The following is a 26000-nucleotide window of genomic DNA, read 5'->3' as shown; positions in this document are numbered from 1 at the left end:
GGAGGCATTGGACAGAATCCAACTTGAGGAAAGCAAACTGTTACACGTGGAGGGAAAGAATGGTCGTGCGATCCCATGGCAAGAGATTCTACAAGGGAATATGATTCCATAAAGACAGGGTGCTCTAAAAATGAAATTCCGCCTCTACAAGCTCAAATAATCAACCCGACAAAACAAAGGGGGTTGGAGTGGGGGAGGGCTTGAAAGAGAAGGACATTTAAGGAAAGTCATTGTTGTTGCACACGGATAAGCTTTAAAATATGATGAGCCTAGATTTTAAAAGGACATGTACACCAAACAGTGGAAGATTATGCAGCCATTAAAAAAATCATGTTTTCAAAGAATATTTAATGATATGTGAAAATGGTCCTATGGAATGTTAAGTGAAAATAGCAAGACACAAGCTGTATATACAGTATCATTCCAATTTTGATAAAAAATTATATATGCACAGAAGAAAAAAAAAGACTATAAAGATTATACCAAATTTAAGAGCGGTTATCTCTCAGAGAGGAGATTATGGGTGATTTTGTAAAAATTTACTTTATCTTCCAGATATTTTACAATGAGCATGTATTGCACTGATCATCAGACGGAAGTTATTTTTTTCCCCTCTTAAAAAGGACACACAACAGATGGGAGGAGGGGACCATAACCAAGGATGGACATGAGAGTAGCATGAACCTGTCAGGAAGACAAAAGCTCAGAACAAGCTGAGACAACAAAAAAGGGTCTTCAATAGCTATGTTTGAAGAAAGAACAAAAAGGAAGGCAGGTTTAGGGCTCAGTACTTGGGAAAGGGAGGTAATACTGAGGAAAAAAAAAGGGGGGGGGGAGACCAGGAAGAACTTCTCGACCCTCAGCTTGCCTTGGCCTTCTCCCTTAGAGAAAGAATCTTCAAAACAGGACCAGCAGGGGCTGCCCAGGTCAGGAGGGGGCCCGGCAGGTCACTCCTAACAATTTCAATGGACTTAACTTTCCCAGACCCAGATAATTCATGCACCAGGACCCTGGGGGGAAAAGTAGGTAGGATCCTAAATGTTTTGTTGATAATCCTTGAGAAGTCATAATGGAAGGACGTAGCAGTGACAAAACTCAATGCCATCTGCCCTGCAAAAGGGGGAAAGGTACGCGTCTGCAAATAACGCTTTGATAAGTTTAATGCCAGGGTGCGGAAATCTTATAGGAGAAATTATTATACAGTTAATCTGTGGGCACCAGGAAGGAACATGGATGCCCTGGGACCTGTATGCGCTCACTGAGAAGTTGTGGCACATTAATTAGATATCAATGATTAGATATCAAATGCAAACCCCACTAGAACCTCCTGAACTGCCCTGGTTGGAAGCAACCGCTCTTTCTTTTTTAAAGAAACAATTCATCGTAGTGCTTTATACCTTGATCATAGCCCCTATCACATTCTGCTTGTATTGTGATGTACACACTTAACCTCCCTACTGGATTAGAAGCTTCCTGCAGTCAAGAACCGCATTCTATTTACTTTTGTAAATCGTCCTGCCTTGTTTAAAAAAAAATCTTTTTTAAGTCTATTTATTTTTGACAGAGACAGAGTGCGAGCATGAGCTGGGGAGGTGCAGAGAGAGAGAGGGAGACACAGAATCCGAAGCAGGCTCCAGGGTCCAAGCTGTCAGCACAGAGCCTGATGCAGGGCTCGAACTCATGAACTGTGAGATCATGACCTGGGCCGAAGTCGGACACTTAACCGACTGAGCCACCCAGGCACCCCAGTCCTGCCCTGTTTTATATATAGATCTGTTCACCAACTTAAATTGCATTCTTTAATCGATTAAGAAAATGCTGTGGATGTTGTGCATGTAAACATTTCACAAAGAATCTCCTTCCTAATTTTATGGACAAGATGAAGAAAAGTGAAATGGTTGATGGCCGCTGGGCTCAATCGTACCTAAAGCATTCGTTTATTGCAACCAGAAGGGAGGTTTTCGCTGGTGGGGCATTGTCTCTCCTTTATTTTATTTTTTGACGTTTATTTATTTATTTTGAGGGAGAGAGAGAAAGAGAGGCAGAGAGACTAGGAGAGAGAGAATCTTAAGCAGGTGCCACACCCAGCAGGGAGCCCAATGCGGGGCTCGATCTCATCAAGTCAGCTGCTTAACCCTCTCCTTTATTTTAAAGGCCAATACTTCTTGTAAAAAAAAAAAAAAACCCTACTAGGATGATGCTACAGAAGACATCCTTGTGATCTTACTTAATCAGGTGGAATTAAGAGCCCAAACCAACGAGATGAAATTCAACAGGGATAAATGGAATGCCCTATGTTTAGGTTAAAAAAATCAATTATACAAGTGCAGAATGGGGTAGACCTGGCTTGATAGCAATTGATGTGAAAAAGATCTCGAGGTTTTAGTTGACCACGAACTCAATATGATCTTGAGTGTGACAGAGCTGCTAAAAAAATCGAATGTAATCTCAGGCTACCGTATGGACGCAGACTCTCCAGATGGAGAGCGGCAATGGTTCTACTGATCTTGGCATTGGCTAGACTGTCTGTAGAGTTCAGTGTTCACGTAGGAGGGACTTTGACTGTCAAGAATGAATTCAGAGGTGGGTAACCAGGATGGTGAAAAACCTTCCTCAATTGCAGGAAACTAAAATCCACCCAGGGCTCAGCCCAGTGTTTTTCCAGGCACTCAGCAAATCAGGTGGAACGAATGGAAGGAAGGGTGGGAGGGAGGGAGAGAAGAGAGAGTGTCAGAGGGAGATCTTTACCACCACTCTAATAAGGGGTTAATATTGTCATCGCTATTTTAAGATGAGGAAACTGAGATTCAGAGAGATTATGTAAATAGCCAAAGGTCCCACAGCAAGCAAGGAGTAGAGATAGACCCCACATCCAGACATTCGGATTCCAAGGTGTTTCCCTCAACACTACCGGGACTCAGTATAAAGGCAGTGGTGCTAACAATGACAACCGTCCATCTATGTCCTATGTCCAGGCAGGGGCAGTGGCCTGTCATGCAGAACTGCTGGAAGGGAGAGTCCTATGTGAGTGGCAGATAAGACCAGATGACCTTCAAGAATCTGAGGCTTTGCCTTGTCACCACCCTCAGCACAGCCACTGGGCCCCCCTCCACACGGGAGGGGGTCTCTGGAGACAGTCTGTCTGCATCTTGGCCACTCCCAGGCTCAAGTCCCATCTCCTGCTTGCCCTTCTAGCCACTTCCTCGGATTCCTATTGGATGCTCAGCCACATGGTTTAGCATTTAATTAAGAGCTTATTGTCTGATGTGTGATAGCCTTGCCTCCCCCAGCAGATTGTACGTTCCTGTTCCTGGAGACCCAAGTCCTCGTTACGTGTTCCTCTCATACATCCCAACACAGCGGGCACCTGGGCCCGCATTGATACACAGCTCCCCAAAGAAGTAAGTGTAAGTTTTGTCAATATTCCACTATTTACACACCAAAGCAAAACCATAGGCTCTCAGCCCTCTGAAATGGTGTATAGGAAATTTGCCCAAGGACAGAGGGATGGCCTGAATGATCACTTAGGGCCCTCATATTTTGTAACCAAACAGATAAGAGGGAGATAAGGGGGAGACCTAGAACTCCACGGAGAATTTATGCCAGTTCGGTTACTTTCCCCCTTCTGAGTAAGAGGTCCCTTCGCTCCTCCCAGAAGCCCGGGGTTACCTGTAGCAAAGAAGGGCGTGGGCACCCACGGCCGACGCACAGCCAGCGTGAGTGTGTGCGACTCATATATGAAGTAGAGGAGGGTAAGCAGTTAGAGATGAAGCTGGAGGGAAGGGAAGGCCAGAGCCAGTGATGGGAGGGGAGCAAACAGGTAGTGGACAGACAACTGAAATGCACGGAGAAAGGGGAGGGGTGAGTACTGGGTGGGACTGGGTGACTTCCCCAGAGTGATCAGCATTCCTGCCCGAGAGCATGTACTGTGTCTTTTTGCTGGCCGGCTGGCCGAGGCTGGGACTCCAGTCTCCCGGGCCGCCAGTGGGGAAGGGGGGCTGGCAGAGAGTCTGTCTATGTGGGACCTGTGTCCTCCTTCAGCCCTACGTGGGCTCTCAGGGAGGGGCTGGGGCCTCCTGCCTGGTGCTGGGTTCCAGCTGGGGCCAGAACCAGTTAGAAACCTCTCTGGAGCCGGGAGGGAAGGGGGCTTTGTTAGCTCAAAGGACACAAGCAAGGCGAAAAATTACATACCAGGCCGCCCTAAGTATGCTTGTTTAGAGAAACTGCTTGCATTTATGAAGTCTTTGGTGCGGAAAGCAGGGTTGCAAATGACTGCATCAGAGCGACAGTAAAGGCCATTAATTTCCTGTTATGTTTTCCTGTGTTGGGGGCTTTATTAATTTAATTTTACACTGTCGAACAACAGCGAGAGCTGACACTGCCACACCGCCACGGCTGGGGTTTTCTTTTTGTGTTCGTAGCAAGGCTTTGCCTGACATGCAAATCAACGCTATTACCGGAACCAATAAAGATGTGTGGCGGGAAGAGGGGAGGGATAAGGGAAGGAGGGAGGGGAAAGGGGAGAGAAAGGGCGAGAGCCATCCTTGGCCAGTTTCTGCCTCCCTCCATGCCTGGCATCTCCTGGCTTCCAGAGCGTCCTCCGCAATCAGCAATTTCTGCCCCCCCTACACTTTCCCTCTGACTCTTCTCCGGACGCCCTGCCTTCGGATGACTCTACCTCTGCTGTCCTCCTCTGTCCCAGCTCCTGGCAGAACTTGAACAGGGACACAGAGTTCCCAGGAAGAGGCGGGAGCCAGACTTCTTCTCCCCACTTCCCATCCCCAGATGAGGCACAGGGACAAGGGAGCGCCATGCCCCCACCCGGGCCGAGTGACAGCCTTACCGGACACTCCCCTTTCCTCTAAAGTCAAGGCCCACTTACATATTATTAGCGTACGCACACACGAACCTGCGTGCCTGTGCACACGAAGAAAGGTCTAGAAGGGCAGCTATCCCACCTTGCTTGTAAGTCCCTCTGAGAACGCGGGTATCCTAACCTTGTCAACCATTTGTTTCCTCTGAATTCCCAGAAAAAATACGGTTGCTAATCGTTTCTGCTTAAGAGACTCCAGCAGCTGTCTTCAGTAGCTGCAAGGTAACCAGTTGGCCTAGACCAAGGTACCGGAAAAAATGAATCCCAGCCTCAGAAAAAAAAGGCAGCTCCCTGGGAGACCACGTTCTGGTCCTTTCTACTACTTAGGCCTCACGCCTACCACCCCAAGACCATCCTCACTGCGCTGTCCCTCACCCGGGGCAGCTTCCACCAGCCGGCTGCCCCAGGGTCCACACTGCTCACATTACCCTCGGCCCAGCTTGCCACACCACCAGTCCACCCAGGTGTCCACGTTGCCCATGTGTCTGGGTTGGCCACGCCACCAAAGGAGATGAGGTGGGGGGCTGGGGAAGTGAGAGGGAAAGAAAGTGAAGGTCCTGGAGTCACTCCCACCAAACCACCACCCCCCACCCCCACCCTGCCGTCCCAGACTTTGCAGTGGCCTAGGGAGACCTGACGGAAGAGGTGGGGGGGATGGGGAGGAGAGAGAGAAAGAGTGTATGTGTCCACGCATCTCTCCCTCTGTCACTGGCTTGCTTGAGCTCCTGCCCGCACTTTCTGCTTCAGGAGGTTTGCCAGGCTCTGAGAGGCTGTTGGATGGAATCCAGCTCTCCCTAGGAGGAAAGCATAAACTTCATAAACTGCATTTACTTTAATGCAGGTTCCTGTGGCTGCTCTCCTCCGGCTTTTCTTCCCTCCTCTGTCCGCTCTGTCTCCATCACATTTTATCCCTGCCTCTGTGTGCACTCAGACCGCGCACGCGCACGCGCGCGCACGCGCGCGCGCACACACACACACACACACACACACACACGCCATGTTTCTAGAAAAGATGAAGCCTCAGGCAGGAGGAGAACGGGCAAGGCGTAAAAGCCCAATTTACGGGCGCCTGGGTGGCTCAGTCAGTTAAGCATTCGGCTCTCGATTTCCGCTCAGGTCATGATCTTGCGTTCCTGGGATCGAGCCCCGAGTTGGGCTCTGCGCTAACAGCTCGGAGCCTGCTTGGGATTCTCTCTCTCCCTCTCTCTCTGCCGCTCCCCTGCTTGTGTTCTCTGTGTCTCTCTCTCACTCTCGCTCAAAAATAAATAAACCTTTTTTAAAAAGCCCTGTTTAAAGGAGAATTCCTGGACCTGGCCCTGCAGCCCCCCCACCCCACCCCGTGAGATGCCCATGTACTGTCTCCAGTGGAGCCAAGCACAGAGGGTGCTTTGAGGCAGGCAGGCGGGCGGGTACTTCAGGGAGGCAGAGATGCTGACATTTGGTGGGGACAGCCAAATTAGGAGCCACCTGGAGGCTGGGCCACAGGGCTCCAAGTACGGGAGGGAGAGAAGGCGAGGCCTTCGTGCAGGTTGAGGTTTGTGAGGCCTCCCTTGTCTGGTGTTGTCAAGGTCAGCAGGTTCGGGTTCACCGAAGGGTCAGGATGGTTTGAATTACTGGCGCTGCTGCAACTCGGCTCTGAGGCTCGTGATCTGTCTCCCAGCCCCAGAGCCAGGTCCGGCCCTCCCCCAAGCCTCCTTGCCTTTTCACCCCCCCCCCCCCCCCCCCCCCCCCGGGGCGGAAGGGGGGGGGTCCGGGAGAGTCCTGTGGCCACCATGGCCCTGGCGATGGCAGGCAGGGAAGGGGTCCCGCCCTAAGCTCAGGGCTCCTCCGCGGGCAGCCAGCCAAGGTCCGGAGGCTGCTCGGATCCACCCCTCCGGCAGCAGCACTGGGGGTCTCCCCAGCCTACCTGCCTTCTGGACCCTTTCTCTGAAGTGTCCCCCATGCCGCTGCGCTTCCCAGCTGCCCCCTCCCCGGCCTGCAGAGGAGGAGGCGCCTGGGAAGGTGAGCCCGAGAGCAGCGGGGCCCGGCTCCTCCCTCCTGCATCCCTAGCCTGCACTTGGGGGAGAAGGGCAGAGCTGAGGCAGCGGATTTCTCGCTTGGTGCCCTTGCCGGTGGAGGAAGGAGAACGATGCCTACCGGCAGGGCTGGAAGGTAGTCACCGAGTGGAAGACTCGGAGGCGAAGACCTAGTCTGACAAAACGGGCGCGCGTGCGCGGTGCGCAGGAGTGCACAGACGCAGGGGTGGGGGCAGGAGGCGGCCCTTGTCGGAAAAGTTGCGATGCTGTGATTCCCCCAGCACAAGTTCCAGTGGCGGAGGGACACATACAGGGCCCCCGACTGCAAATCTGTACCTTCTCTCCTGGGGGGTGGGGGTAGGGGGAGAGTCCACCTACCTATTCCGACCTTTTGGCACCTTATGAAAAAAATTCTCTTTCGTGCTAAACCTCAACATACTTCCTCAAACAACCAAACGGAACTCTTTATCCACAGCAGCATGAACTGGCCGGGAGACTGCGCTGGTTAATGATTTGGCTGCCAGTCTCTGGTGTAAACGCAGAGACTTATGTAGCAATTCAGACACCTATGTCCACTGCACATGCCTATGTCCACTGCCATGGCTAAGTCCTAGGGCTTCCCCACAGACACACGTAAGTCCACGTAAGCACAGATGACAAGGAAAAAGGTCTTAAGAAAATACCAGCATGACCTACCCCTACCTCTGTATAACGACATGGTCGGTGTTCAACAGGCTCATGGCCAACATTACCCAGAAAGTTTGGCTAAAATATGTGATCCAACTAAGATAGGAAAACTCCCCCCTCAGGTATGAACGGTCTAATTTCCCAGGTTACTAGGAAGATATAATCATAACAATGAACGTGTGTTCATGAGTGGATTTTTGTTGTTGTTGTTTTTTTGGTGGCTTAGTGAATGCTGACCTTTGAAGCTTAGCTCTTTCTTGGACTGGCGTGGACAGTAGCCAGGTTTTGAATCTTTGTTGGAAAATGAACATAGGTTGAGTTGTGTTGATGCAGTTAAACTCGGGCGCTTGTCTAGACAAATGACTACCTTCATGTGCATTTGGTTTCTGGACTCTCATAGGACCTGCCTCATGAGGCGCAGAATCCGTGACCCGGGCTAAGTACTATCGTGCATGTGGAATCATATAATCCCAGCAATAATCCACAGAGCACGTCCTCATCTGCTCTGAGAACCTCAAACCCTGCTCAGCTTCCCTCTGCCAATATAATGTTTTCTTACAGTCCCTGGCCAGGGCCTGGAGGAGAGTAAAAGCCAAAAGAGGTTCTGTGATTCCGTTGCCCGCGATGTAAACTCACGCCAGAGTTCTGAGAGCACACTGCCACCCAGGCCACCCTGCTGGGTGAGTGTTCTCTGAGAAGGGAAGCGGACGGCTCGGTACAGGTGTAAGGGTTAGGTGGCAAACAGACATAACTGTGCCCCAGTCCTGGGTTTAGGTTAAGGAATCTGCAACAAGGTACAGCCTCGAGGAGTCTTCTAGACCCTCCTCGGCACCCCTATCAGCTCCTTCGGGCCGACTCCTGGCACGCTGACATGGTGTATACTCAACAAAACTTCCCTAAGCTCTTCCCGTGCAAGGAGTGCGTGGGTCCCTCTCTGCTTCTGCCAGTCCTCTGCATCTGGACCAAAGGGCCACAGAAAATGGCCCTGCGGGCCTGGGCGAGTCAGGCTCTGGCCCCTGCCTCTGCCTCTAAGCGTCCGCCCACGCCAGCCTACCAAGGAATGCTCACCTGCAGGCTTCCCCCATCACCTCCTCCGGGACTGTGGGCGCACCCCAAGTCCCAGGGCCTGGCAGCCGGGCAGTGCAGCCTCTCCTCTTCCCCGGGGTCCTCCTCGTCTGCCTTTTCTGACACCGGCACTCCTCCCGCTGCCCCTCCAGAAAGAGTGGGGAAGAGAGACCGGTGGCCAGGGCATGCCTGGTTTACATTAATGAGATACACCGAGTGTGATCCAGCCATGGAGGCAGCCCACAAAAGGAGGCGATCGCGGGCGGCCAGGAGCAGGGCTGCTCAGGTAATTGGTTTATCTATCTGGAAGCAGGGGGAGCAATCTCGGCACAGACAGACTAGCAGTAAAGTCTCTTCCTTAAGGCTATTTCCTTTGTCTTTTCAATTGCTTGCACATCCATGTGAGAGAGGGAGAGAGTGTTAAAGAGAGAGGGAGAGGGAGAAATGTTAATTTGTGAATTAATGGCTTTTCTCAGCGGAATTGTAAATTCAAATGTCACCTCACACGGTGACACCACGGCTGGTCTGCTGAAGAAGCAATGATAAGATCCCCCACCTCCCTCGGTGCCCCTCCCTCCCCAAAGATAGCTGTGGAGTGGAACATGCTACTTTTAATTTGCAATAACAACACAACAGAGGTATGCAGTAATGACTGCCTTCTTCCACCCTCCTCCTGGCTTCCTTCCCCCCAGTCCAGTTGGCTCCCCATTTCCTCCCTCCCCACCCCTCTGGTCTTCTGCAACACCACCTCACCTCACCCGGGCTGCCCCCCGCCCCACCCCAGCCCGGGCTTGATACATGGGGGGGGGGGGGGGGTGTGCCTTTGGAATTGAAGGTGCTGCAACCCTCTCTTCTCCTTCAATAATCAGGGAATTAATGACCCTGAAGTTAAAGTGGGGCTGATACCGAGGCCCTGCCCAGCGTTGGGAAAAAGCCTTCATTGTTTTCAAGCAGGAGGCGGGCAGCAGTGAGGGAGATTCATGGATGGAGATTGAATATGCAATTTTCTTTCACCTTGCCAAGAGCTGCCCCTGGGCTGTGCCTGGCCTAAATTTTTCCTTTTACCATCTCTGCCTTATCCGGCCCTCCCACCTCCCTTCCATTCTTTCCAGAAAATTACCTTCAAAATTGATTTCCACTTTTACAAACAAATATAATGGGAACACAGGAAAAAACTTGGGCCGTGATGAATTAGGGCTGTCAGGTGCTTCCAGGTCTCCTTTGCTTTTGTTTTACTACCCGATCCGCTCTTTGTTTTTCCAAGGGCTGGGAAAAGTACCCCCCATCCACTGAGCGCCTGACCCTCCAGGCCACCGGGGCCTCCGCCCCCGAACCCAGCGGTGGCCCATGGCGGAAGTGATCCAGGCCCCGAGACTCTGTTAGTCTCTTGGTTTCCCAGTGGAAGCCTGACCCACCTCCTCCTTCTCTGCTCCTTGGCTCTCAGGAGCCCACTCTCTGAATAGTCTCTAACCGCCACCCCTCCAGCTCTTTCCCCTGACCCCCACACCAGGTTCCCTCTGGCCCCCATACCTCTTAAAGTCCAGACCAGATGCAAACCTCCACCTCCTCTAATGTGGGCAGGATCAGTGTATACCTCGACTAGAGCAAATAAGAGACAGACAGACACTGAGAGATCCCGAAAGACAGGCAGGTAGAAGACTGAGACCCTGAGACTGGGAGACCAGGCTCTCTTCAAGGGAGGGGCTGTGAGGTTTCTGAGAGACGACTCCCACACAGCCTGAGGGTGTCAGGGTTCCCAGCCTCAGTCTCCCCAGCCTTCGGCCCCGAGCAAACCTGGAGGCAGGCTCAGGACAGCCCATCCATTTGCCAACAGAACGCAAGGTGATGCCTACGGGGCCCTTTGGGCAAAACTCTATATGCACACCTGTGTCTTAGTACTGTGGACCCTTAACACACTCAGGCCTAGCTTCGAGCTCTCCCCGCTCACTAGTACTGGTGGAAACGCACCTGCTCGCATCTGGTCATCTCTCCAATCATCTCTCCATCTCTCCATCATCACCCGGAAGATGGCACGCCTGCCCAGTGCATGGCGTTCCACACCCCTTTTCACCCAAAGATCTCAGCATGGTAGAAAACACACCCACATTTGCATAAACCACATAAGAAATTACATGGGGCCCATAAAACAACAAACACATGTTTCCCTAGATAAAGAAAGTTACGTGTGGAAGCAGAAATGCACAGCAATGGATGGAGGGAGGGGTGCCTCCACGTTAGAAAAGAAGGGGGTCCTAGATTTATTGAGACACATCTAAAATGCCTGCGGACGCTACGAGATGCCATGCGGCCCCCCTGGATAACCACAGAGCAAATGACTGAGCAGAGCTACACAAAGGTCCTCCCAAGTCACACAGGCGAGGCTGACATCTCTCCCCCGCTGCCCTGGTCCCATCCAGGTTGGCTCATCCCAGCACTAGCTTTTCCCGCACCAAGATGAGGGAGCCTGTGCCCGAATGTTTCCTTCTGTCATGACTTTATTTCCCCTCAAAACATAAACCTGCCATTTAGGTCTTCCCCCAGAGACCCCCAACGACCCATCTTCCAAGATGGAGTTGACTCAGCACTACCTCCGTGATTTTGTGTAGCCCGCTCTACAGTCCCGTGACATAAGTGCTGTTACCATCTCCATTCTACGGAGGAGACCGAGCTGATGAAGGGTAAGTGACTTGCGCAAGGCCCTAGGATTCAACCCTGGGTGTGCCTCATTCCAGAGCCCACACCCCTCCCCACCGAGCCACGCTGCCCATCCACGCCACTCCGGGGACTTCCTGCTGGGCTCCCCCTGGCATCCTCCTTCTCGCTGGGGGTCTTACAGCCTCCTCTTGCCCGAGGCCGGGGCTCCTGGACAGGGCAGGTGCTGCTCATGTTCGCAGCCTAATCCCCTCATTTGCCCCAAGTCTAACCTGAGCAACGCACTCAGGGACTTCGAGAAGGGAAACTAACTAAGGAAATAAGCCTCTTTTTTCCAGTTATAGCTTCATCCAAAGCAGAAGGGAGCTATTAAAGGCAGTGACAGGACTGAGCCGTTAGTGGCCGTGCAAACCCGTCCTGTCTGCAAACGCACAACTGCACCGGTTTGGCTCCACTCAACTGCACAATTCATTGTGCACCTAATTAATGGAATGCAAAATCACGGCCCCCTGCAATCCCACACATCAAAGGATGATACCAACACACCTCCCCGCACACAGATCAACAGACTCATACCATATGACTTCATTTGGACTTTTGGACCAGTTATGTAACTGTTCTGTGCTTCAACAACACGGATGGACAGCCATGTTTTGGGCTACGGCCGAGAGCAACTGGGTAAAGGCAAAGGTCTTTGGTTTCCCAGCCTGAAAACATCGAGAGGCTGTATCTTCCAGCCACATAAACCGGGGAATGCAACAGTCATGGAAACAGGGTCCCTCCCAAGGACCCTAATATACTCCCCCCGAATTGTAGCCAAAAAGAGGCAGAGATTTTAGCAGGGTACTAAATGGGGATCTACCTTCTCAGACTGATGGACAGCCTGTCTTCTGGATACTTCATGACACAGCTTCCTCATCCACCCGGGCCCATCTACCTGTCCCACTCTGGGGGCTCCTGGACTCAGGTAGGTGGGGAGTGTCAAAGCTTCCTGACTAGCACATTTCTCAAAGGAAAGCCCCGGAATTTTTCCGTACTTCCAATGGCCAGGGTGTGAGAAGGCGTCTCAAGCAGGCTGACAGCCACTGTGGGTTTCCTTTCTCCCCAGAGTCACAGCTGATCGGCCCTTTACTAATATCCCCACAGATATGATTGCTGCAGATACTAATAACGCTGTCCATATTCCGAGTGCCAATGCCAATAACGCTCTGGGTATTATCACTGTGAACACCAATAACTACTGCTGAGATTGTCTCCAATAATGCCAGCACACGCCGCAGTGATTGTCCTCGCTAATGCCCACCACCGTGACATTGTTAGAGCTGAAGAATAGGCCGGACCGTACCCAGAGGCGGGAGCGGGAGTGGTTTCCTTGAGGACAGACAGGCTCACGGCTTGCCCTCGGGATATGGCACTTCTAGAAAGATGCCACAGTGTGTGGGGCCCAAGGAGAGCCAGCCTGGCAGGGAGAGTGGGGTCCTCCGGGAGGAAGATATGCCCCTCCACTCCCCCAAGGTCTAGTCCCTTGACATGGATCCCCGTTCTCATCCCAACACACCCCTCAGTGCCCCAAGTCGGTTTTCTCTTAGCCCTCGGTGCTGGCCCAGTAGCTGAAGGACATACCTGGGTGTCTGCAGCCCACGCCTGAGGCTGCCTCCTGCTACTGGCCTGCCAGCTGCTGTGCTACCTTGGCCTGACTGCAGACTTGGGCTACATCATCTTGACACATAATTATCTCTCCTATTCTTAATCATCTGAGCTGCTCCCTAATGCAAACTGGGCCTGGCTGCTTGGAGGCACCCAGGGTGGGGGAGGGGGCAGGGCTGCGAAAGGTCTGCCTTTGCTCGCTCCTTTCCTTCTTCCCCCTTCCACCTGGCTCTCCCCGGTCCAGGGGTCCCCCGGGGCCGGGGGGGGTGGGTGGGGGAAGGTCAGGGAGACCTAGCCTCCCTCAAAGGTGCTGGCCTCCACCAGGGAAAGGGCAGCTCCATCTGGTTTGGGGTTAGTCAAGAGAAGCAGGAGTCAAGGCCAGAGACCCGCCCCCCCCCCCCCCAAAAAAAAAAAAGAAATAGGGCCTCTGATACTCCTTGTACCCTGGCTAGGCCCAGGAGAGAAGTGTTTAAGCAGGAAGAGACACCTAAGAGTCCTCATTATCCTTCACCTAGGAGATACTGACTGCTTCCTGAGATGTCTCCCCACTGCCATCACGGTCACTCTGCTGGAGGATGGTCTTCCCAAACCCGGCCCTGCTCCTCTCTCTTCCTGCTCAGACACTTTCAGTGGCTACTCATGCTTGCAGAAAAAAGTCTAGACTCCTTATAACTGGTCCGGTCTTGGCCTAGTCCCCTGTGGCCCTAACCCATCTACTGAGCTTCCCTCCCAGCCCTTCCCCTAGTGCCCTTGCAACTCTGCCAGAGCACATCTGCACCTTCCCGCCACAGCACCCTCTGGTCCTAAGGCTCCCCCACCAGACAGAACTTCACCCTGCATCGTCCCTGCACGTGCCCCTCACCCATCGTTCAGGTTCCTCCTCAAAATGCGGCCCTTTCTGCCAGGTAACTCCCTCCTGACTCTGAGTTCCCATGGCCTGCGGCCCGGGCCTCCCATCACGACACAGATATCTGATGGAGCTTTCTGCTTTCTGGGGTCACGTGTTTTACACGCCCCACTAGACTGGAAGCTCCTTAAGGACAAGAATCATATCTTGTTCTGCTTTGGGATCCTGTAGCACCAAGCCTTTCTTGCAGCTGATGCACAGGAAAAGGTTCACTGAATTGAATTGACTTGAAACAATGAATGTAATCAATTGCAGGGAGGAGAGCAGTCTGTTCTGGGCCAGTGGGGCCTGACCCTGGGTGGCCACAGCCTCACGCCAGTGCCTCCCTACTCCTGGCCTCCTCTCATGGCCCACGGGAGCCCGGGAAGCAGAGGGCATGCTTGGCCCCAACTGGGAACCAACAGGGGAGAGCACACAGGGGGTCCTGTGGCCTCCCCCGCCCTGCCTGCTGGACATCTCACACTCTAAAAAATGCAGGGGCCAGTGGTTAAAGGAGAAACCCTTGGGGCCTGAGGCAGAATCTTCCCAACCACTCGGGGTGCCAGGGCACCTGGCTAAGGCTGGGGTATGGTCAGCCCCCAGGGAGAATCAGGACTTAGGGCCTTTCGCGAGGCCTCCCCCTGCCCATCGAGGGTGGCCGCCAAAACAACCACAATGAAATTTAGTGAGTGGCAAAGGCCGTGGCAGCCAAATGGGTTTGGATATTTTGGAAGAAGGAGAAATAGAGCCAGACAAGCTGTTTCCCTGTGAAACGAGGCCATTAGGGCTTCTGGAAGGAGGCCAGCACCAGGTCATCACTGTCTTGCCAGACCTAGGCCTGTCCTGTCCCTTCCGCTGGAGGCCAGGGCTTTCACACTCCCTTTCCCCTCAGCCTGGGCCCAGGGAAGCTCAGTTTTGTTCCTTTTCTCTGTTCCTTACCCTCTAAAGCCGCCCCAGTCAAGGGCTTGTCTATGCTTGGGATGGCCACATGATTTATTGCCCAAACAGGACATTTTTGAGAGAAAAAGGAGATGCTGACTGGCCAAGATGCAGAGACAAAGGGCATAAATTGGGACTGTCCAGGCTAAAGGGGTATGCAGTCCCCCTGTATGCTCATCTCTAGAGGATTCTATTTCATGGGAGATTCTCTAGACCTCCCTAGACCAGAAGGTTACTGCTTCCCCAGCAGGGACCATGAGACTGGGGCAGGAAGCAGGCTTGAGACACTGGTGTCTCCGTTTGTCTGGGCTGGTCAGCCCTGCGCCCTGGGCTCATGCATGAGAAGAGCACCAGATGGTCACCAAGGGACCCCTCACATCCCAACATTTGTAAAACACCTTCTCCCAGGCCCATGGCCACCACTCCCTCTTCCTGTATCCTTTCCCCTCTCTTCCTCCTCTTCATTCCTCCCTCGCCTGAACTCCCTGCCTACCAGCTGGCTGCACTTGAGACATTATAGGGAACGGAAGGGAAGGGACAGACAGGAGCCTGAGTGGTGTCTCCTCCCATAGGGAAGAAGAGTACAGAGGGCCCGTGTCCTGCTCAATGGGGGGGCAGAATCCATGTGTCACAGAGAAAGGACACTGGGATCAGCTGCACGTGACATCACGCCCCCATCTTTTGAGGGGTTGGATCAGGTAAGAATAAGGCAGATCGGCCTCTCATCCTTGGGTCAAAGACCAGCTGCCCCCCAACTTCCTGAACCCTCCCAAGGTACCTGGTTTGTGCTTCTCCCCTGGCACCCCACTGGGATATTAGGGGCAGTCCCGGTGGAAGGTGAGGCCACCAAGACTGCTGAGCAGATGGTGAAGCTGATGGCCCCACCAGCAGCCTGCCTCCCTCTCCAGGAGCCAGCAGGGCAGTGGGGGGACCTGGGCTTTGCTACTAAAACTGATCTCCCAGCAGAGCAGCTGCGAGGCCGGGCCGAAACCGGAGCCCTGAGTCCAAGGACAAAGCATGCACAGGGAAGCCAAGCCTCTTCCCTCCTCCCTACCTTCATCACGTTTCCTCTTCTCACCATTGGAGCGAGGGATCCCCAGGATCCCGTTGATAGAGTAGGATCCCACTGGATCATTGGAGGCGCTGGAAACAGGAGGGGAGGCCGTACTGGGAACTGGACGAGAGTAAGGAGGAAATGCCATCAGGATAACAGTTGTGATCACAGACCAAAGCCCCGAGGCTGGGGGCAGAGAGAAGCAGAGGATTAAGAGGGATGGCGAGCCCATGTTCTCCTCCGCCCTCTAAACAAACCCCAGCTCGCTGCCTCTGGCCTCCTGGGCTGGCCTTTACTTATCTCCTTTCAGACGCCGCCGTGGCTTTCTAAGATCTGTCTCTCTCTAGGAGACACAAGAATGGCCACGATATTCCCCAGGAGGGCACAGCTCCTCTCTCCCAGTTGCTTCTGGTCTTGAAATCACTTGGGAAGTTCCCAATTTCTCCTTCAGGGCACAGACTAGTGAAACCATTCACTCTGCTCAGGTACAGCCCGGCCCGATCCTCCCTCCCGGCGCACGTCCGTGACACGGCCTCATGAACAGCGGCTCCTGCCAACTTCAGGAGGCCTGGGACCAGCCATTCTACTTCCTGCTGGTCAAGAGATAAGGGGACAGCTTCCAAGAGCGGCAGCAACAAAAGTATAATCACATTTCAGCCCCTTAAACTCCAGGCTTCATCTATGGCTGCAGCACCACCAAGCACCCTTGGGTCAAAGGGAAGACAATATGGGAGGGGGTTTTATCTGGTGCTCTGGTAGGCCTGGGTTGTGTCTCTGAGAGGCCATGGCCAAGGATCAGTAAACAAGGAGGCTGGAGCAGCAGAGAGTTACAGAGGGGGAGGAAGGAGAGCCAGATCAAGAAGAGACAGGCTAAGAGGAGAGAAGCTGTGAAGAGCGAAGCAGAGAGATGCGAACAGATCCAGAGCCACACATACAGAGAGGAGAAAAGAGAAAGGGAGAGGCAGAGAGAGGAAAGGAGAGAGAGGAGGGAGAGGAGGGGAGAAGAGAGAAAGAATTTTAAAAATTTTAAAAAGGCAGTAAGAGGGTAGATAGGAAAGAAAAAGGGGCAAGTGGAGACAGAATCAGATAAAAACAAAAGATGAGGAAGGGGAAGGCAGGGAGAGAAGAAAAGCCAAAGGAAAAGCTTGATTTAGAAGGAGACAGAGACAGAAAGACAGACAAGGCAGGTACAAGGTGTTGTGCGCGAGAAGCAAGAACAGTCCTGGTGAGCTAGTCTCCTGGGGAGATCCCCACCTCTAGGAGCTCAGGGAGAGCGTGGGCTGGGGCTGGGGTCCTGGGGCCTCAGCAGGCATGCCATTTTGAAGGGAATGGGGGTGGCGTCCTGGCTCTCCTGGGTGGGCCCCCGCTTCCTCCCTTCCCTGAGCCCTCTTACCAATGGTGTGGCCAGGGGCAGTCACTCCCGTCCCAGCCCCATCCGGCGTTGGGTGGAAAGGCTGCTGAACTTTGGTCCTGATGATCCTGCAACAGCATCACGACAGCATCACACATCACGTGCCTTCTCCTGCCTGCGCCAGCTCCAGCCCAGCCCAGAGGGGCTCGCCCAAGCTCCCCAGCTCCTTCCTCATGTATCTGTTCCCTGCACCCCTGCCCTCGCTGACTGCTGCGAGGCACGCACTTTCCCTCCCACTGGCTCTGCAGACCCAACCTGGTGCAGCTGGACAGAGGGAGTCTGTATTCTCTCCTGCGGTGTGCATCATCTGAACTGCAGCTTGATTTTTGGTAGCAAGGATTGGGGCAGCAGAGTGAGTGGAGCGCAGCATCCTTCCCCTTTCTGGGGGTGGGGGCTGCCCTGATGGCTTGCTGTCCCCCCTTCCCTCCTCAACCACACGCAAACCTCCTCCTGGGAACAAGACTCCCTTGTCTAGAGATCGTTTTGGAGCTGCTTTTCCTATTGGGACTGTATCAGTCTTCTAGAGTTGCGGGGGGGGGGGGGGGAGTGAGATTTTCCTATTTCTTGGGCTAAAAAGAAATAGCCCGGAAAGGGCTGGGTCACAGATGACCCTTTTTGTCCCAGGGAATCCAGCATAGCACATGGTCCCTCTGCCAGATGCCAAGCCCTGAACAACTTCTTCCTGAGCCCACTTACTGTCCTATCTCTGCCCAGCTTGCTGCCCCAATGGCCTGCTTTTCTGGGGTCTTACTTGGACCACGGCTTCTTTTCCAGCCTAGTTGAAAAGCCTCGCACCCACCCTGTGCACTTTAGGGGTAGAGGGCTGGATCAAATGTCCCAGGACTGGGGATAGGCCTGCTTGTCAGTGGTCTGAGAAGCCCGGGGCTCAGACGTGCAAGAGACCAATGCTGGGGCCAAGACCAAGGAATGCTCTCCTCCATCCGCTAGTCAAAATAGGTACCCTTGAGGCAATTTCTCCAATGGCATTGCTCCTCCCTGCAGAGTGGCGTGTGAGTCAAGTTCACCCACACTGACCAGGTGAGTCACAAACCATGAGCAGACTCCACTGTAACCAGGTTTAACCGAGCACCCACAGGCAATAGAGGTAAGGCACCTGCCTCACAGTGCTGGAGATGAAGTTGGGGACACACACCCAAAGAACGCAAAGGAGCCCTGAGGGGCCAGGCCGTAAGCACCAGAGGGAGGCAAGGGAGGAATCCAGCCACCTTGCAGGTGGGGACTGGGAAAGAAGTCACTGAGGAGGCAGAGCTTCATGTAGACCTTCAAAGCAGGACAGGGCTGAACAGATGAAGGGGCCCAAGGCACGGAGGAGAGTGATAAGGGCACCGGGATGCATGGCCGGGACCGTGAGTCCTGCTTCTGACCCTGCCATTAATCGGCCACCATAGCTTTGGGCTCATCATTCTACTTCTCTGGGCCTCAGAGGTACATCACTCTACGTTTCTGGACCTTTACTTTTCAGTTGTAAAGTAAAAAAAGGTTGGACTACAGGATCTCTAAGGTCTCCTCTGCAGGGAAAAAAATAACATGGTTCTAAGGCGAACAGAGAAGCCGTGGCAGAGGGGATGGGTAGGGACCATCAAAAGTAGGTACTGGAGGAAGACAGAAGCGAAGCGTGGGAGCCGAATGAGCTTTAGGGGTAAAGCCCAGACCAGCCAGCCAGGAGCAGTGGAGGTACAGGAAGAAGCAAGAGGAAACAAGGCTGAAAACTTGGAAGTGACGACGATGATCGTGATTTTTCCATTTGCTGGTCATCTATCATGCGCCAACACTATATGCAATTTATATTACTTACATATGCTACTGCTCATTCTCCCAACAACCTCCAAAGTAGATACTATTATCCTCGTTTTTCAGATGGAAAACCAAAGCTCACAGAGGTTAAGCAGCTTGGTCAAAATCACACTGTCAGGGCAGAGTCAGAACTCAGTCTCTAGGACGTGGGCTTTTTCTGGTACTTTGTCATACTTCTCCCAACATACAGCAAGCAGGTTTAGAGAATCTCAAGCCATGAGTGATTTCTAAACCAGAGGGGGCACTTGCAGACAGATCCTGGTAAAGCAATATACAGGCGTAAGGTCACAGGAAAGAAAAGAAACAGTCTGTAAGACGTCATGAAGGCAGAATGGCCGACTGGGCACCTAACAGGAGTCCAGCATGGCTCTAAGAACCTAATTCTGTGTACCTGGAAGGCTGGTGGTTCGTACCACTGTCAGGAGGAGAGACGCAGGGAGGTGGCGGGTTTTGTCTCAGACACGCAGTGTTTGAGGTGGGAGGGGGGTGTCCAGCTGGCACAGCCCATGTGGATTTAAGAAACCATCAAGGAAAAAGAGCGTTGATAGGGGCGAGAGGCCGAAGGAGTGGATGTTGGAGGGCACTGACTTTCACAGGCTGGGGGAAAGAACCTGACCTTGCAGAGGGGTCAGAATTGGTTACACTGGAAATGGCAGAGCAAGGATTGGGCAGTTTCACCTAAGTCGACGGAGAAAAACGTTTCCGGAAGGAGAAGATAATTCGCGGCATCGGTGACAATGCAAAGGTTGGAGGGAACTGGGAATAAGAAGAGGCACAGGTTTGGGGATTTGGGGGACAGAGGTCTCAACAAACAACTGGAGCAGGAGCCAGACAGAAAGGTTAGGGATTGAATAGGAGGAGAGGGAGTCAGTGAAAGTAGATTCCTGCCTTGGGGAGTTCGTAGAAAGGAAGAGAGAAAAATGTGGAAGCCGGTGGATGGGACTGACAGCTGAGTGGAGGGAAGGCTGGGTGGGGGAGGAAAGACTTGGGTACACTTGCAGGCTGAGGAGGGAGAACCAGAGAAGAGGGAGGGCCTGACGTTGCCTGACAGAATGTGGATGATGGAGAAAGCGAGACAGAACAAGGAGAGGTGCCAGGGGGAGTTGGTGAGCGATGGTGCATTTTGAGGTGGCCAAAAGCTTCGAGAAGGAGCTTTTACAGTTTTTCTCTCTCCGCGAAGCAGAAGGGCAGGTCATCTCCCAAGAGCTGGGGGAATGTCTGGAGCGTGATCACAATGGGAAAGATGGGACAGTGGCTAAGGGCGATGTAGGCGGGTGGACCGGAAAAGTCTAGAAGGAGGCTGTGTATACAGCTCAGAGCAGCCGCTCCTAATTCACTGCCGCAAAGGCTTCTGGGATCTCACTGGTCCTGCTGTGGGTGGCTCTGGCTTGCGGGCTGATGAGCCCTGGACTAAGGGAGCCCCAGGGCTGGGGCTGGTTGAGACAGGTAACGAGATGGCCTTGTGGGGTCTCTGTCTTTGTTACCCAGAGCCTCTGACCCCTGAGGCACCAGTGCAGATTCAGCTGAGGCAGCAAGTGATAGAAAATCACTACTCCCTGACGGGGGCTTGGTGGTGCATGGGACAGGAGCTGGGCGGGATGCCTGCCGTGAGTTACTAATGCTCCTGGCGTCCATCCGTGCCCCGCAGGCAGTGGGCACTTGCTAGTCCCCAGAGCTGCTCTCGGGAAATTTAAGAACTGAGATCGCGGGTCCCTGGCAGTCATCCATTGCCCCCCTGCATTCCTGTACACAACCCAACAACTCGTGGGAATATCACCACAGCTTAAAAGGATAAAGTAAAGCACTGCTTTGGGTGATTGTCTGGCACTGTTTCCCCCTGTTGATCTTCCTTCTCTTCCGATCTCTTTCATTCTTGGCACGGCGAGACAGCCAGACACATCCTGGCCTCCGTGGCCCCGGGCAGGCTTGGCCTTCAAGTCAAGTCTGCAGGTATGGGTCTTCGGAGGGTGCAGTGGGGGTGCTGGAGGCCATAGCTCTACTCAGGGGAGCCGAGAAGCGCTGTTTCCTGTTGCCATGGGAACACGTCAGGACGCCTGCTCATCACTTCCCTTTCTAGCATGTTCTCCTTCACAGGGATGCCCTTCCTCCTCCACCTTTCTGGCTTTGCCTGAGCCCAGCACGGGGACTTTAGGCACTTAGCAAGGGTGCGACTAGGGCAAAGGGAAGAAGGGGATGGGCTCTGGGCTCTGGGTCAGGCTCGGCTCTGTTACTTAACTGCCTGTGAAACCCTTGGCAGTCTCTTACTCCCTCATCTGTAAAATAAGATAATAATACTACCCACCTCCTAGGATTGTGGTGAGGATTAAACAGGATAACGCATGTAAGATGATTTGTATGATGCTGGGCTCAATACATGCTAATGTTGCTAATGACAATAATCACGACTAGTAGTAGCATTACTCCTATGAGTGACCGCCAGGACTGGCTGCTTTCTCTTTAGGGACTGAGCCAGGTACGGGCAGGAGGCCTCTCAGCCCAGCACGGTCCAGCCTGGCCAGTGTAGCTGCTATGGCGGCCCTGGAAAGGGCACTGAGAAGACAGGAAACACCAGTGGCAAGTGTCACAGCCTGACCCAAAAAGAGGTGAATCAGAGACACTCTCAGGAAGATACATTAGGGTCCTCTGCCTGGGAGCCCCAGGAAGGGTCCACAGACAGTATGAGCAGTAGCTTCTTCGGGACCCGGTAGATGCCAGGGAGCTGTGGTGGCGCTTCGGGGTATAGACGACAAGGGGGGGCGGGGTGAAGCCACTCTTTCTTTGGTTAAATTCCCAGGAAGCCTCCACCTCCCACCGAGCTGGAGATCAAGACAGTTTCATCAGCTCTGTGAGTTAGAAGGAGAGCATGTAATGAGACTCCCATTAACAGTTTGTCAAACTCATGAAGAAACCGAGGAGCTCTCAACATTCCAAGAAAGCGCCGGGGACACTCTTACCCCTCCGCTGGCTCTCTTCCCTCTCTCACTTCTTCCTCCACCTCGCATTCCTGCCTCTGTGTTTCGGTTCTCTGTCTTTCTCTGCCCCTCTGTCGCTCTCCCTTCTCTTTGTCCGTCTGTCTGTCTCTGGGCACCCTGTAGTCCCACTGTGGCTGTGTGAGTTTATTGATTCCCGGGAGCTGGGGGAAAGCGGGAGGCAGGGCTGGGGTGCAGGCTCAGGGATGGAAATAGAAGGCTATAAATTATTTGTGACAGGAAAGCAATAGTGGCAGAGTGCTGAGCACAAGTCCTGTGTCACTATTAGATTCCTTTTAGCCTGATGACACTGTAAAAAAGGTTAAGTGTCTGCTGAAATCGTACACCTGGGGGGCCGGGGCAGCCTGGGAGCAGAACAAGCCACTGAGAGCAGGTATATCAATTCTCCAGGCCAATAATATTCCACTCATTGATCGCCACGCAAAGTTCAAAAATCTCATTACAGCCAGGCAGACCGGGAACTTTTTACAAATCAATAGAATGATATAATGTATGTATACTTAGTACAAATGTATCTATTCATCTATCCATCCATCCACGGTCCGCCTCAGGGTTTCCAAGTTAACCTACCCATCATATTACGTTATGTTATGTTATGTATGATATTATATTGCATTGTATTATATGATAATAAATGGGGTGCAAAAACTCCCCCTGAGGTGGAGACAAGAAGAGGTCCTATTAGCATTGGGGTGACCTCAGACAGCTCACCTTGGAGAGACAGGTGGCGGCATTTCCGGGACTGGGCCGGTCAGGATTTCTAGGAGCAGTGCTCCCTTAGCAGGAGCTCCAGTAATGCAAGCCATTGTCTATTGAGGGTTTACTATGTGTTAGGCAGTGTTCTGTGTGCCCCAAACAAATAGTTTACCTAATCCTCACAATAGCCCATTTTGTAGATGTGGCATATTATCATTCACCCAAGGTCACCCGTTTACTTAGTGGCAAGTCTTGGGACTGAACTCAAGTGGACTAAATGCAGGGCCCATACCCATAACCACCAAACTCTCCTGCCTCCAGAAAAGAGAGACCCTAAAGCCCAGAGTCCAAACTCCTGGATTCTATTTCCAGTCTCTGCTGTTGTGTTCTGAGAAACCAAGGGTAAGGGGCTCCCTGAGCTTCAGTATTCCCTGCTCTAAAACGGGAGTAGTAACACCTACTAGAAGCAGCGCCTGACAATGTGATATATACACATGATCTGCAAGCCTGTCCCCACCACGTCCCGTCCAGCTGCCTAGAACAGACTGCTTTCCCTACACTGGAATTACTTCCTAGGAGAATGGCCTTCTGGCCTTCAGCCTGGCCCCAGGCCTGGCCATATTACCGGTTTGCTGAAATGGTTTTTTAGCGCAAGAAGTCCTAGGTGCCCACACCCACGTGCCATATACATGTAAAAATCAGTTGAAATTGCCCTAGGGTGGTAGACTGCTCACTTCACAGTTTTTGCAGAAAATACTTCACTCTTCACAGAGGGAAAGTCTTTCCTGATTTGGCAAACCAAGGGAACTCCAGGGAATGTCTCAGACTAGCTGGCCCCACGGCCCACTGAGCCAGGCGAGCGGTGGGAGGGGCCCCTGCCAGAGCTTTGGGCTGCCTGGCTACGGCAGGCCGGGTCACTCCAAAGGACACAATGATTTTTGCTTCAGCAAAGGATATTTTGCCCAGTGATTGCACGTAATCGCTTCAACACAGGCCCTTGAGAAAGCCTCTATCAGGTACGTGTCCCTGGCTCAGCCCTGAGTCAAACTGGACCAGTGCAAACAGCTGGAGACTTTTCACAGCAGAACCTCGAGTTAGGGATCACAGATTCTCCAGGAAGATTTCACCTCTCCTAAAAATGGTTCCTACCTCCCCCCACTCCGGGGGAGTAAAGAACTAGAATTTCCCCTCTGTACACCCCAGGAACTAAAACCCTAAATTTACCACTTCCTCCTCGCAGAGGACACAGCATCCATCCAATCTTCCCTCCCCACTGGCAGCCCGGAAGCGCTTTCTTTGTGTGAACTCTGTCGTCCCAGGTTCCAGCTCTGCAATTTGTGCAGCTTAGAGTTGCCTGCCCGCGCCCACTCACATGCCCTACAGGTTTGGGTTTGGACAACTAACCATAGGTCAGGCAGGGTCTGTGCAGGAGAACGGCCGCTGGTGAGGAGAAGGTATGGGCAGGACCTTCCATTCTGGCCATAGCATGGCGGAGCTGGAATGCACAGCTTCCGAGGCTAACAGGGGTCCCCCTACATGTGTCAAGAGCTTCTGCCTCTTTGGTTGCTTCTCAGAAGTCACGACTGAGCTCCAATAAATGAAAAGTTTGCAGAAGAGTTTCCTCAAACCAGTGTCCTTGAACGACCCGCATTTAGAATCCCCTGGACTCGTGCTAAAATGCAATCCCTGAGGACCACCCCACGCCTCCTGATTAGAGTTTCTGACGGTGGTAGGGCCCAGAAATCTGGATTTAAGCAAATTCTCTAGACTACTCTTAAACTCCATAGTATTTGAGAGGACTAGCTTAAGCCAGAGGGGGAAGAAACCATCCTTGTGGTTATAGAGGGGAGCCTTGAGAGGGTTGAGAGAAAGTCTTAGTGGCTCAGAAGGTTCCTTACTCATTTCTACCAATTGACATTTCTCTCCATCTGCTGATCCTGACTTCTAACTGGCCCAGTAACCAAAATTCAAGAAGCTACCGGTTCCTCTGTGGAAACTGAACTACAGGTTAAAAATAAAAATAATTTGCAGATAGATTTTTGTGCATTCCAGGACGATAGATTCCCACTGGGTTCCTTAGATATCACCTTAGCTATTATTTCTTTAGGTATTCTGCATCACCTTAGCCTTCTAAGACTGGCACTAAGGGCGATAATCCTTCCACCGCGTGTCCCTGGGAGCCCAGGCCAGATACAATTTACCAGGCTAGATGGGCCATGGGGCTGGCCCAAGGGGGCAATAGTGATGGTTTATATGATGGATGGTAAGCATATGGATTGATTTAACTTCAAGATATGCATAGGTTTAAAAATTAAGGGGCAATGTGTTTAACTAACCATTTGGAAACCAGTCTGCAGTGCATGCCAAGCCCAGAGCGTGACCAGACTAGCTCCTCTCGCCACCGGCCTGCCCTCATCTGTCAGGGCTTCTGGGCTGGAACTGGGGTCCACCAGCTGTCCAGCCCGCGGTCCTGCTCGGGAAGGTCCAGAGGCTAGAAGACTGCCTTGTATCCTGATAGGATGGTGGAAGGGGTGCTGTGTAGACTCACTGCTGGGACCAAGTCCTGCCCGTCCAACCTTCGTGTCCCTCCCTGGCATGCCCACCTCCCTGGGTGAGCGGAAGGAAGGAAGCCTGGAGGAAGTGCCCTGAGTGGCAGCAGAGGTGGGACCTGACCTCTGTGCCCCTAGCCCCTCTACCTCTTACCTAGTTACTTCAGTATTCAAAAACCACCCATTAGTCTGCCTGCTGAAAGAATGGGATGTGGCTAAGCCCCACAACTGCGTTCTGTTACCAACGGAATTCATTCAAAATTCCTTAGCCTGGCCTTCAAAATCTTCCCCAGTTTGGCTCCATCCTGGCTTTCCGATCTATTCTGCCCTGAACCCCTCTTCCCCTCAGGGTCTAGCACAGAGCTGAAAGCTTGTTTTCTTGCTTACTCAGTTCACACTGAGTCCTCCCCTGGACTCTGAACTCTACAAGGACAGATGTCATGCCCATTTTTCTCACTATTGTATTTTCAGCACCTAGTAACGGGGCCTGGCCTGATGTCAGTATTTACATATATTTTTTTAAGCTTTTTTCAATGTTTATTTATTTTTGAGAGAGAGAGAGAGGAGAGAGAGAGAGAGCAAGTTGGGGCGGGGCAGAGAGAGGGGGAGACACAGAATCTGAAGCAGGCTCCAGGCTCGGAGCGGTTAGCACAGAGCCCGACTTGGGGCTCGAACTCATGAACCATGAAATCATGACCGGAGCCGAAGTCCGAAGCTTAAC

General features: G+C 52.7%; 1 protein-coding gene across 7 annotated transcripts in view; it reads right to left on the bottom strand.

The window, feature by feature from the left end:
• Positions 1-26000, bottom strand: part of PAX2 (paired box 2) — an 88247-nt gene that overhangs the window by 29270 nt on the left and 32977 nt on the right. For 4 of the 7 annotated variants that reach the window (XM_040486184.1, XM_040486185.1, XM_040486186.1 and 1 more), the window contains exons 5-7: positions 17212-17297; positions 15819-15938; positions 10171-10239 (exon numbers count right to left, since the gene is read on the bottom strand). In XM_040486184.1, coding sequence (XP_040342118.1) covers positions 10171-10239; positions 15819-15938; positions 17212-17297 — 275 coding nt within the window. The remainder of the gene's footprint in view (positions 1-10170; positions 10240-15818; positions 15939-17211; positions 17298-26000) is intronic. The other 3 variants (XM_040486188.1, XM_040486189.1, XM_040486190.1) reach the window with 1 other exon arrangement.

This window comes from Herpailurus yagouaroundi, unplaced genomic scaffold (assembly GCF_014898765.1).
Source record: "Herpailurus yagouaroundi ecotype Mexico unplaced genomic scaffold, PumYag 163, whole genome shotgun sequence".
In the NCBI taxonomy this organism is placed as follows: domain Eukaryota; kingdom Metazoa; phylum Chordata; class Mammalia; order Carnivora; family Felidae; genus Herpailurus; species Herpailurus yagouaroundi.
The sequence above is the reverse complement of the archived record's forward strand: the minus strand, read 5'-3'. Positions and strand labels throughout refer to the sequence as shown.